Source organism: Giraffa tippelskirchi, chromosome 8 (assembly GCF_054371585.1).
Source record: "Giraffa tippelskirchi isolate mGirTip1 chromosome 8, T2T-mGirTip1v1.2.pri, whole genome shotgun sequence".
NCBI lineage: Eukaryota > Metazoa > Chordata > Mammalia > Artiodactyla > Giraffidae > Giraffa > Giraffa tippelskirchi.
The window spans coordinates 24,478,978-24,491,213 of record NC_137282.1 but is presented as its reverse complement, the minus strand read 5'-3'; the positions used below and the strand labels follow the sequence as shown (position 1 = coordinate 24,491,213).

The following is a 12,236-nucleotide window of genomic DNA, read 5'->3' as shown; positions in this document are numbered from 1 at the left end:
AGATTATTCTGTCATTTTTTAGATTGCACCCAAGTACTGCATTTTGGACTCTTTCGTTGACTACGAGGGCTACCCCATTTCTTCTAAGGGATTCGTGTCCAAAGTAGTAGATATAATGGTCATCTGAATTGAATTCACCCATTCCAGTTCATTTTAAAATGTCAGTGTTCACTCTTGCCATCTCCTTTTTGACCAGATCCAATTTACCTTGATTCACAGACCTAACATTCCAGGTTCCAATGCAATATTGTTCTTTACAGCATCAGACTTTACTTCCATCAACAGTCACATCCACAACTGGGCATTGTTTTTGCTTTGGCTCCATCTCGTCATTCTTTCTGGAGTTATTTCTCCACTCTTCTCCAGTAGCATATTGGGCACCTACTGACCTGAGGAGCTCATCTCTCAGTGTCCTATTTTTGGCTTTTCATACTGTCCATGGGGTTCTCCAGGCATTCCCTTCTCCAGTGGACAACATTTTGTCGGAATTCTCCACCATGACCCATCCATCTTGGGTGGCCTTATACAGCAGGGTTAATAGTTTCACTGAGTTAGACAAGGTTGTGGTCCATGTGATCAGTTTGGCTAGTTTTCTGTGATTGTGGTTTTCATTCTGTCTGCCCTCTGATGGATGAGGATAAGAGGCTTGTGGAAGGTTCCTGATCGATTTATAATATATTTTGTTATTTGTTTGGGCAAGTGATGCCCCCATCATTGATTTCATGTTAACTATAATTGTATATTTTCTCTTCCAGATGAAGTTTCAAATCACCTTGTCAACTTCCATAAAAACTTTGTGTTGTGATTATGACTGTATAGAGTTTTTATTTGGGAGAAGAATGTTCATATTTACAATATTAAATCATCCTATCCCAGAATGTGTCATAATGTTATCTGTCATTTCATTTGCTCAAGTCTATTTTTATGTTCCCATTATATAATTGTTTAATGGTGGTATTAGGACAACAATTTTGGAATTCTGTAATCCCAAGCCTAAACCAACATCACTGGTATTCTTATTTATAAGACGCAGAAACTTGGGACATAGACAGACACACACACACACACACACACACACAGAGGGAAGATCACGTGAAGACTCTGGGAGAAGACGGCTATCTACAAGCTGAGGGTCTGGACCTCAGAAGATGCCAACCCTGCTGACCCTTCCTTCACATGATTCCACGGTGCCAGCACAAAGGGGAGGCCTCAAAACCTACTTACCAATGCTAATCAAGCCAACAATAAATAACAGATAAATTAGGTTTTAGAATTCTATTTGGAAAATACATTGCTGTTTTAGCTTGGTTTTCAATGCAGGCTAAATTCATACTCAAGTTTAATTCAACATGGTGGGCGTTCCCTTCCATTTATGAAAAAAAAACCCAACAGGACTTAAGTCTATACACAATGGCATTTCAAAATTAAAGAAGATAATTTAGGAGATTTGCAATTTTAACTAACTTGGAACCACATCAGAAAACTGACTCCTCCCGCCCCATCAAAGGGTAAAGAGGGCTGAAGTTGATAAATGTTTATTCACTATACAGTACAAAATTTCTGTTAGTTATAGATAACTGATCACCACTTACTGAAAGCTATGATTTGGTCAGGAGCATAACAAGGAGCTTCTTGCAGACAAAAGCAATGTCAAAGAGACTGGTCCATTAAATAAATGGCAGTTGAATTGGTAGCACCTCAGATGTGTGGTCCTCGAGTGGCATGCTTCAGGAGCAACTGGTATTGGGAATATGTCACGAAGACTGAGTATAGTGACGGACATCTCTTATAGGACTTGGAAGTCGTACAGTAGTAGGCTGCCAGGTGAGTATTCTTAACAACATAATTGTTTCCATTTAGATTGTACTATATTTCTGAGCTCTAAAGTGGCCTAAATAAAAAAGCAGTTTAAATTTGGTAAGCGTGATTTGTAAGCTTTTGATAGGTATGATACATATGCATACAACACTATGATAAGTCATATTGAAATTTATTTTAAAAATACATGGTTAGAAAGCACATATTACAGTGCTAAAGCAGCAGCAGTTTTTATTTATTACAAATTCTAAAAAATAATCCAATGTTATAAGCAAAAAGGAACACTGATTATCATAAAAACATGTAGATTTAAAATTATCTAGAATACACACACAAAAAATCTCTGTATTCGAGTAAGACCAAAGTATCTGTTGGTTTTTACAGACATAGAATTTCGGTAGAGTTTTAGGCCCTATCAACAGTTTCAATTAAGTACAATGATAACAAAAGAAAGCAATGAAACAAATGGATACCAAAGATGAAGAGCCTGGTAACCAGGCATGGACCAGAGAAACCTGCCATGCTGGCAATACAAGGTTCTTTACCAACGGAGCTGTGGCCCGTGCACTTTCCCCCTCAAGGCTGTTCATGCTGGTGCAGAAACTGCAGGGGCCAGGACCTATGGTGCAGTTCCAGGAAGCAGCCATCCTTCCCATGAGTTGTAGAGGGTCCTTGGTCCTTATCATTTACCTTGTACTCATGGGATATTTGAAGCTGAAACGAAGGACCCAAACTACCTTGGTTTTTCACTTCATATTCTACCCTATTATCCCAAGACTCCACCCAACAAAGGTAGCTATAGACACTCACAACTTGCAGCCTGCCTGACCCATGGTCCTGGTTATGATCCCCATGGAGCTGCTGTCAGTGGTCACTGAAGGCTGTTGAAAGCCAGAGATAGGGGCAGTGGCTTCAGCCGAGGTGAATACAAGCTAAAATAGTGCTCCCAGGGTTGCTGATTGGGTTGAGCCATAACAAAATGCATTTGAAATGAACAAGACTAAACTGTGTACATAAAAACAATAACGAATGTTACAAAAACCAACCACTAAACCAACAACCACAACAACCGTAGTTCAGGACTCTCAAAATTCAGAAACCAGAAAGCCATTAAAAAATGTTTAAATATAATTATACAAGGAGATAAAAAAGAAACTCGGCTAAACAACGAAGTCAAACAACGTTATTTTCACACATCTATGTGTCTGAAAAATCAATGACCTGTGCTGGCATTAGTTCCTACGTGAACTTTGGTACTTCTTCCCTTGATATTTTAGAACAAGCTAGAAAATGTTAAGTAGAAAATGTACAGAGAAGGCACTATTTTGGCACTAGTCAAAAATCAAAAACAAGCCAAAAAAACCAAGCTAATAACACCCCCACAAGACATTCACATGAAGCACATGTATATTAATATTCCATGACGCACACTCTAAACCCAATCCTTTAAAATTAGGTGGGACATTGTATTCATATTTTTGGTTTGAATTCTACTGTCACTTGAAGCATATCAGCAGATACCCAGGCAGAGAACATCACAGGCAACATCACAGGGAAGGAAGAGTTGGAATCTTGGCACAATTGTGTCAGTGGTTTATAATCTCAGATTATGCTGATCTAAGAGGAAAAAGAGCTCAGACTAATCTAGTCCCTCCAGCATTATCAGCATTGGTGGGCGATGCTTATCAGCTTTAAGCCAACTTTTCCACTCTCCTCTTTCACCTTCATCAAGAGGCTCTCTAGTTCTTCTTCACTTTCTGCCATAAGGGTGGTGTCATCCGCATATCTGAGGTTATTGATATTTCTCCCGGCAATCTTGATTCCAGCTTGTGTTTCTTCCAGCCCAGCGTTTCTCATGATGTACTCTGCATATAAGTTAAATAAGCAGGGTGACAATATACAGCCTTGACGTACTCCTTTTCCTATTTGGAACCAGTCTGTTGTTCCATGTCCAGTTCTAACTGTTGCTTCCTGACCTGCATACAGGTTTCTCAAGAGACAGGTAAGATGGTCTGGTATTCCCATCTCTTTCAGAATTTTTTACAGTTTATTGTGATCCACACAAAGGCTTTGGCATATCAATAAAGCAGAAATAGATGTTTTTCTGGAACTCTCTTGCTTTTTTGATGATCCAGAGGATATTGGCAATTTGATCTCTGGTTCCTCTGCCTTTTCTAAAACCAGCTTGAACATCTGGAAGTTCACGGTTCACGTATTGCTCAAGCCTGGCTTGGAGAATTTTGAGCATTACTTTACTAGCATGTGAGATGAGTGCAATTGTGCGGTAGTTTGAGCATTCTTTGGCATTGCCTTTCTTTGGGATTGGAACGAAGACTGACCTCTTCCAGTCCTGTGGCCACTGCTGAGTTTTCCAAATTTGCTGGCATATCGAGTGCAGCACTTTCACAGCATCACCTTTGAGGATTTGAAATAGCTCAACTGGAATTCCATCACCTCCACTAGCTTTGCTCGTAGTGATGCTTTCTAAGGCCCACTTGACTTCACATTCCAGGATGTCTGGCTCTAGGTGAGTGATCACACCATCGTGATTATCTGGGTCATGAAGATCTTTTTTGTACAGTTCTTCTGTGTATTCTTGCTTAATATCTTCTGCTTCTGTTAGGTCCATACCATTTCTGTCCTTTATCGAGCCTATCTTTGCATGAAATGTTCCTTTGGTATCTCTTCTTAATATCTTCTGCTTCTGTTAGGTCCATACCATTTCTGTCCTTTATCGAGCCTATCTTTGCATGAAATGTTCCTTTGGTATCTCTTCTTAATATCTTCTGCTTCTGTTAGGTCCATACCATTTCTGTCCTTTATCGAGCCTATCTTTGCATGAAATGTTCCTTTGGTATCTCTAATTTTCTTGAAGAGATCTCTAGTCTTTCCCAATCTGTTGTTTTCCTCTATTTCTTTGCACTGATCGCTGAGGAAGGCTTTCTTATCTCTCCTTGCCATTCTTTGGAACTCTGCATTCAGATGGGAATATCTTTCTTTTTCTCCTTTGCTTTTCGCTTCTCTTCTCATCCCAGCTATCTGTAAGGCCTCCTCAGACAGCCATTTTGCTTTTTTGCATTTCTTTTCCATGGGGATTTTCTTGATCCCTGTCTCCTGTACAATGTCATGAACCTCTGTCCATAGCTAATCAGGCACTCTGTCTATCAGGTCTAGTCCCTTAAATCTATTTGTCACTTGCACTGTATACTCATAAGGGATTTGGTTTAGGTCATACCTGAAAGGTCTAGTGGTTTTCCCTACTTTCTTCAATTTAAGTCTGAATTTGGCAATAAGGAGTTCATGATCTGAGCCACAGTCTGCTCCCGGTCTTGTTTTTGCTGACTGTATAGAGCTTCTCCATCTTTGGCTGCAAAGAATATAATCAATCTGATTTCGGTGTTGACCATCTGGTGATGTCCACGTGTAGAGTCTTCTCTTGTGTTGTTGGACTTGCATAGCTACCTTATTAAATGTAGGGTCGGTATGGCCTTTGTATCATTATTCACAAATCATAAGAGTATAAAATAAAAGTGCTATTATAAGAAGTTTCTCACTGAAAATGTTCAGAAAGCAGATTTCCTAGTGCAAAAAAAGTAATTTAAGCTGTTTTTACTCAATCACAATTAAGAGAATGCATATGTATTTTTTAATTTCTGGAAAGAAGTATATATGAAGTGTGTCTGATTACCAGTAAAATCCACACAGAACATTTTGGCAATCCTAAGAAAGCAAAAACAACATTTTGTTCAAAAGGTAAAGTAAAAGACCTGGTAGTACTGACTTTTCCTAAAAAAGCACAAACCAAGACAGAAATGTCAGAAAAGGTACAGCAGAAAAAAGTAAACAGAAATCCCCTAAAGCCCCCACCCCACTGCATTTCAGATCATAAAGCACCTAATATACTAGACTTCAGTGATTTCATATTAGAAACATTATAAATATATCTTTCTGAAAGAATCTATCTATAGAAAATATTATACATAAAAAATTGCCATATATCTCAAAATAGTTTAAAACCTAAACATTTTGCATAAGCATACTTATCAATACAAAACATTTTTTCTCTGTCAGTTGGGTTTTTAAAATCTAGACAACAGGATCATGTCCAAAGCCCATCATAAACCCAGCTGATTTAAACACCAACATTTGAAACACACAAACACATATATACATGTGAATATATTAACATATACACTCACACATACATACAAACAGATATTTGAGTTTTCACAGAAAAAAAGGATAGTCACGAACAAAGCATCTTTCATAGACATTTGTGTTTGTAAAGCGTTTCAAGGTGGAAAAATTATTTTTAACTCAATTCTGCTCCTAATTGAACACACTGGGCATAACAGTTTTAGCTGCCTGTCATGTTCTAAATAAATTTCTCGATCGTGCTACTGTAAAAGGTTTAATATTCACACGTGAAATTCTTCATATTCCCATGTGAAGGGCCTGATTACCAAATCAAAGAGTTTCTCAGAATGCTGCAGTAACAGCAAAGATTTAGGATTAGGCCCACAGTAATGATTACAGAAATACTTTGCCTCTTGCACAGCCAACTCTTCCTCTCCAGTAAAACATGCAATACTGGGCCTCAGATTTTACTATGTGCACCCTGGAAATTGTGGAATGTTAGTTCTGAGTTCTAGATCCGAGATGCTACAACACTAGCACCCAGACTTTCCTGCCTGTTTGCTGGATTTTTCATCACAATAAACTCCTAAACAATCAAAACTTGCTTTTTAATGACGAAAATAAAATGGCTGATCTCTTGGAAGAGCTGTCAGAAAATAAGTGTTTTCCTTGCCTTTGTATTAAGCTGGTCACCTGGGCTTGATAATGTGCTAGTCTCATCTCATGAACCGTGTAATTATTTGTAAGAAAAATAATTCATGAGAAGCGAAACACACGGAAGATAAGTAGTCCACTTATTAGATAACCCTATAAAATGAAATACAGTAATTAGAGAATCATACGTTTAAAAACAAATTACTCATATAAAGGTTATTGTGTTTCTATGGCTTTAATTCAATTAGGTTAATTTTTTGGCTTGACGTTTTAAATAATCATGTATTTAACTAAAATATTCTATTCCCCAACCACTGATGGGTTCTTCTAGAATACTGGAACTTGTATCAGTAGTTTTAGTGTGGTCATTTAAAAATAAATGAAATAAAAAGTGCTGAACAATTTATGGGATGGGGGAAGAAAAATATCCCTAAATGTTTCCAAAAGAAACATCAGAGGCAAAATTAAATCCAAACCCCTCAAATTGGGCCAAATGCCCTATAATAACTGAACAGGCACTTTAAAATCAGAACAGGGGAATTTTCTTGTATTCCTTCATTTTTCCCCCCCTTTTTTGCATGTAGTAAAGATAGAATTTACTACCGGCGTAGGAAAAAAAAAACCCTAAATAAATTGTGAACTGTGATTATTTATTAACTAATGGAAAAAGGTATAAATCATTCCACCAATTATGTGATCTGGGAGGTTCTACTGGCTTATTTTAAGTGACTTTTAAAACAGGGGTGCTTGGGGTCTTATCCAAGCACGTAACTACTCTGATCTTCAAATGCATCCTCCTCTCTGCCACTTACAAGAGCTTCCTGTCCATGGGGACCACCTTCACTTTCCAGCACAAAGGATCCCTAGGAGCTCACACTACCTCTCTCCTGCCCCTGACTGGACTGGGGTGGGCTGGGGGCGTGGGGAAGATATCCTTCACACAAGGTGAAGGTCTCACATTTAAGGACCACTGTCACAAAGAAGTGGAGAAGGCAATGGCACCCCACTCCAGTATTCTTGCCTCGAAAATCCCATGGATGGAGGAGCCTAGTAGGCTGCAGTCCATGGGGTCGCGAAGAGTCGGACACAACTGAGCAACTTCACTTTCACTTTTGACTTTCATGCACTGGAGAAGGAAATGGCAACCCACTCCAGTGTTCTTGCCTGGAGAATCCCAGTGACGGTGGAGCCTGCTGGGCTGCCATCTGTGGGGTCGCACAGAGTCGGACACGACTGAGGTGACTTAGCAGTAGCAGTCGCAAAGACGACAGCCGTTCAAAGGGGTGCATGCCCCCTGCTGACAGAGAAGGCTGCTCCTGCCCTGCGGGGTACTGCAGACACAGCGCTCCGATTGGCTAAACTTTCAGCAAACTGTCACACCTCACAGAAGACAACTCTGTACTAAACCCACCGCCAACATTCGTAAGTCACAGAAAAGGCTCATTTCCTATCCCCTCCCCTTACTCCAGACCAATGACAGATACAATGATGGGTAAACACAATTTTAGGATGTTCTAACTTGATGTAAGGTCCAACAAGGAAAAGTGACAGTTACTTCCCCAACCACACTTGGCACATTCAAGATACTTTTCTATTCAGTGATCACCTCCATTTTAGTGTGTGTAGTATAGGCTACCAATGAATGACAACACTGGAAAAATACAATGCGATAAGAGTAAGACACCAACAACTTTTAACATTGATATTCCCCAACATATACAAACATATGCACACACATGCCCACATTCCCACTATCTGGGGGATATTTATCACGGAGGAGCGAGCTCAGAGTGGTTTCCCTAGATGTGTAATTCACCATCAGAGGAGGTGCTGTTCAGGTGAGTAAGTATAAATTAGGGTGAACTATGTCTGCAGCAAATCCATGACAACCTGGTGTGGTGATGACATTGTCAAGGTTCCCTCCACACAGACTATGCCCGTGAAGACTGTGGACCAGTTCTGTCCCAGCAGGCACTAGCATTCGCTCGTCTTTTCGTGGAAAATGAAAGGTAAGCTCAGGTTTCCTTGGTGATGGTCACCATCTTGCACGGCCGATTTTTCTTCTGTTGCTGCGTTAATGTTATCTGAATACATATCTTCATCATCATCTTCTTCACCCCTCGGGTTACCCTCCAGGCTGTGTCTAATGCCATAAGTGAAGTAAATCAGGAAACCTTTCAGAGGAAAAAGAAATCAGCTTTTGGTGTGACATAAAATGACTGATTGTACACGGAAAATTTTTTTTTTTTCTTTACTGGTGGACAATTGCTCTACAATGTTGTGTTGGCCTCTGCTATACACTGACATCAATCAGCCACCGGTACACACACACACACACACACACACACACACACACACACGTGCGCGTGCGCCCCCTCCTGTATGTGGAAAATTTAATATAGAACATAATAGGATCTTTTGTGCCTTCTCTTTCTGTGCTATTTTAGAAGGGCAGAATGCAAGTACAGCATATCCCATGCAAGGTCGCTGACAAACATCTTCCCAGTAGAAAGTGCTTCTTCATTTTTAACGTGCAATCTGTACATGCAATATTGTAATCCTGGAATGTGAAGTCAAGGGGGCCTTAGGAAGCATCACTAGGAACAAAGCTAGTGGAGGTGATGGAATTCCAGTTGAGCTATTTCAAATCCTAAAAGATGATGCTGTGAAAGTGCTGCACTCAATATGTCAGCAAATTTGGAAAACTCAGCAGTGGCCACAGGACTGGAAAAGGTCAGTTTTCATTCCAATCCCAAAGAAAGGCAATGCCAAAGAATGCTCAAACTACCACACAAGTGCGCTCATTTCACATGCTAGTAATGTTCAAAATTCTCCAAGCCAGGCTTCAACAGTACGTGAACCATGATCTTCCACATGTTCAAGCTGGTTTTGGAAAAGGCAGAGGAACCAGAGATCAAATTGCCAATATCCGCTGGATCATTGAAAAAGCAAGAGAGTTCCAGAAAAACATTGATTTCTGCTTTATTTACCATGCCAAAGCCTTTGACTGTGTGGATCACAATAAACTGTGGAAAATTCTTCAAGAGATGCTTTATTTACCATGCCAAAGCCTTTGACTGTGTGGATCACAATAAACTGTGGAAAATTCTTCAAGAGATAGGAATACCAGACCACCTGACTACCTCTTGAGAAATCTGTATGCAGGTCAGGAAGCAACAGGTAGAACTGGACATGAAACAACAGACTGGTTCCAAATAGGAAAAGGAGTATGTCAAGGCTGTATATTGTCACCCTGCTTATTTAACTTATATGCAGAGTACATCATGAGAAACGCTGGGCTGGAGGAAGCACAAGCTGGAATCAAGATTGCCGGGAGAAATATCAATAACCTCAGATATGCAGCTGACACCACCCTTATGGCAGAAAGTGAAGAAGAACTAAAGAGCCTCTTGATGAAAGTGAAAAAGGAGAGTGAAAAAGTTGGCTTAAAGCTCAACATTTAGAAAACTAAGATCATGGCATCTGGTCCCATCACTTCATGGCAAATAGATGGGGAAACAGTGGAAACACTGGCTGACTTTATTTTGGGGGGCTCCAAACTCACTGCAGATGGTGATTGCAGCCATGAAATTAAAAGATGCTTACTCCTTGGAAGGAAAGTTATGACCAAACTAGACAGCATATTAAAAAGCAGAGATGTTACTTTGTCCACAAAGGTCCATCTAGTCAAGGCTATGGTTTTTCCAGTAGTCATGTATGGATGTGAGAGCTGGACTATAAAGAAAGCTGAGCGCCGAAGAATTGATGCTTTTGAACCGTGGCGTTGGAGAAGACTCTTCAGAGTTCCTTGGACGGCAAGGAGATCCAACCAGTACATCCTAAAGGAGATCAGTCCTGGGTGTTCATTGGAAGGACTGATGTTGAAGCTGAAACTCCAATACTTTGGCCACCTCATGCGAAGAGCTGACTCATTTGAAAAGACCCTGATACTGGGAAAGATTGAGGGCGGGAGGAGAAGGGGACGACAGAGGATGAGATGGTTGGATGGCATCACTGACTCAATGGATATGAGTCTGGGTAAACTCTGGGAGTTGGTGATGGACAGGGAGGCCTGGAGTGCTGCGGTTCATGGGGTCACAAAGAGTCGGACGCGACTGAACTGAACTGTATATGCATGTTTTTCTCAGTAAGTATTTCTGAAATGTTTACGTAAAAAAATATTTACCTCCTCAAAAGTTAACACTATACTTTAAACAAAAGGATATATGGGGAAAAGTCTCAAATACTTCCCAAATACAAGTGCTGGATTATTGGAGACACAGTCAGATATTTTGGAAAACATGTCCTGTGTGAACGGGCTTCCCAGGTGGCTTAGGGGGTAAAGAATCTGCCTGCGATGCTGGAGACCTGGGTTTGATCCCTGGGTTGGGAAGATCCCCTGGAGGAGGGCATGGCAACCCACTCCAGTGTTCTCACCTGGAGAAGCCCATGGGCAGAGGGGCCTGGCGGGCTACAGGCCACGGGGTCGCAAAGAGTTGGACACAACCAAAGCGACAACAGACGCACACGTCCTGTGTGAGCAGGGAACATGGGTGTGCCTTACACACGTTACTGTCACCAGGAGAGGATGGATAACTCTGTGCAAAGCAACTGTTTATTGACAACCACACTGACTGAGGATCAGAGAGGAAAGGTTTTAAGTATTCCACAGGATATGTACGCATTTTTGCTGTGTTTTTAGCTATAATTTTAACAATTGATGGAGAGTTTTGGGTTGATGTGAAATGCACTATAATTTTCCCATGGAAACTAATGGGAAGCAGGCCACCAATATGTATTTTGGCATGTGCAGTTGTAGAACTGATTCTATTTCCTCTAACGTCCTTAGAGGTTTGGTGATCCAGCCTTTCTGTCCTCAAATAAAGGTAGTGATACCACCATTTTACAAAGAAACTGAGGCACAGAAGCAGGGGTGGAATGTGAGCCAGGCGACACGGCTAATAAGCAGCAGGGGAGGACTGAAACGCAGGGAGTCTGGCTCTGTAGTTCCCACCCTTCACCAAGGATGAGCACATGGCTGAGCTGCAAGGGAGGAGAGAGGCAGTGGTTCGCAGAAAGGCAGGAGCGTGGGGCAGCTCTCCGCCAGAGTACAGTCTTCTGGGCTCCGAGGAAGGGAGGAAGTTCTGCTTCCCGTGCCCCGGGGTTTGGGCTCGGCTTCCTGGCAGCCCCGGGGGAGGTGGCGAGACCCCAAAGGAATGACTTTGCGGTTCATCCCAGAGAGCACAGCCGAGTCACGGGCTCCCATCAGGATCCTGGCCCTGATGCGACAGAGCCACCTACCAGGAGTGGCTGCAGTGACAGAATGCCCCAGTGCAACCTGTGTGGACGGTAACTTTTGATCCACCCCAATTCGTTGGCACCGTGTCAGATCCCCCCAAATGGGCAAAACTAGTGTGGGCGTGTAGGGAGGGGCAAAACCGACTAGGTTAAACCTCCCACTGGCTCAAGTAGGTTGGTGGCTTGAGAGTGAAATGAAGCTAATTTATAGCCAAAGCAAACAAACACACACACACACACAAAAGTGAATGAGACTCATTATGCCAATGGGAGGACCATCAAAAAGCACAAACTCTCAAACTCCTCAGGCCACCAGTTATGACAAAGTT

At 41.4% G+C, this 12,236-nt stretch overlaps 2 protein-coding genes across 8 annotated transcripts in view; both read right to left on the bottom strand.

Annotated features, from left to right (window-relative positions):
• The window catches only part of PDGFRL (platelet derived growth factor receptor like), a 78,375-nt gene extending 76,484 nt beyond the window's left edge, over positions 1–1,891 (bottom strand). Inside the window, exon 1 of the mRNA XM_081521630.1 lies at positions 1,593–1,891. The gene's annotated coding sequence lies outside the window, so the exon portion shown is untranslated. The remainder of the gene's footprint in view (positions 1–1,592) is intronic.
• An 83-nt stretch (positions 1,892–1,974) lies between these two features.
• The window catches only part of SLC7A2 (solute carrier family 7 member 2), a 72,005-nt gene continuing 61,743 nt past the window's right edge, over positions 1,975–12,236 (bottom strand). For 5 of the 7 annotated variants that reach the window (XM_081521616.1, XM_081521622.1, XM_081521618.1 and 2 more), the window contains one exon: positions 1,975–8,783. In XM_081521616.1, coding sequence (XP_081377742.1) covers positions 8,584–8,783 — 200 coding nt within the window. In that variant the 3' untranslated portion in view covers positions 1,975–8,583. Of the gene's footprint in view, positions 8,784–9,566; positions 10,560–12,236 lie in introns of those variants that run through there. The other 2 variants (XM_081521620.1, XM_081521621.1) reach the window with 1 other exon arrangement.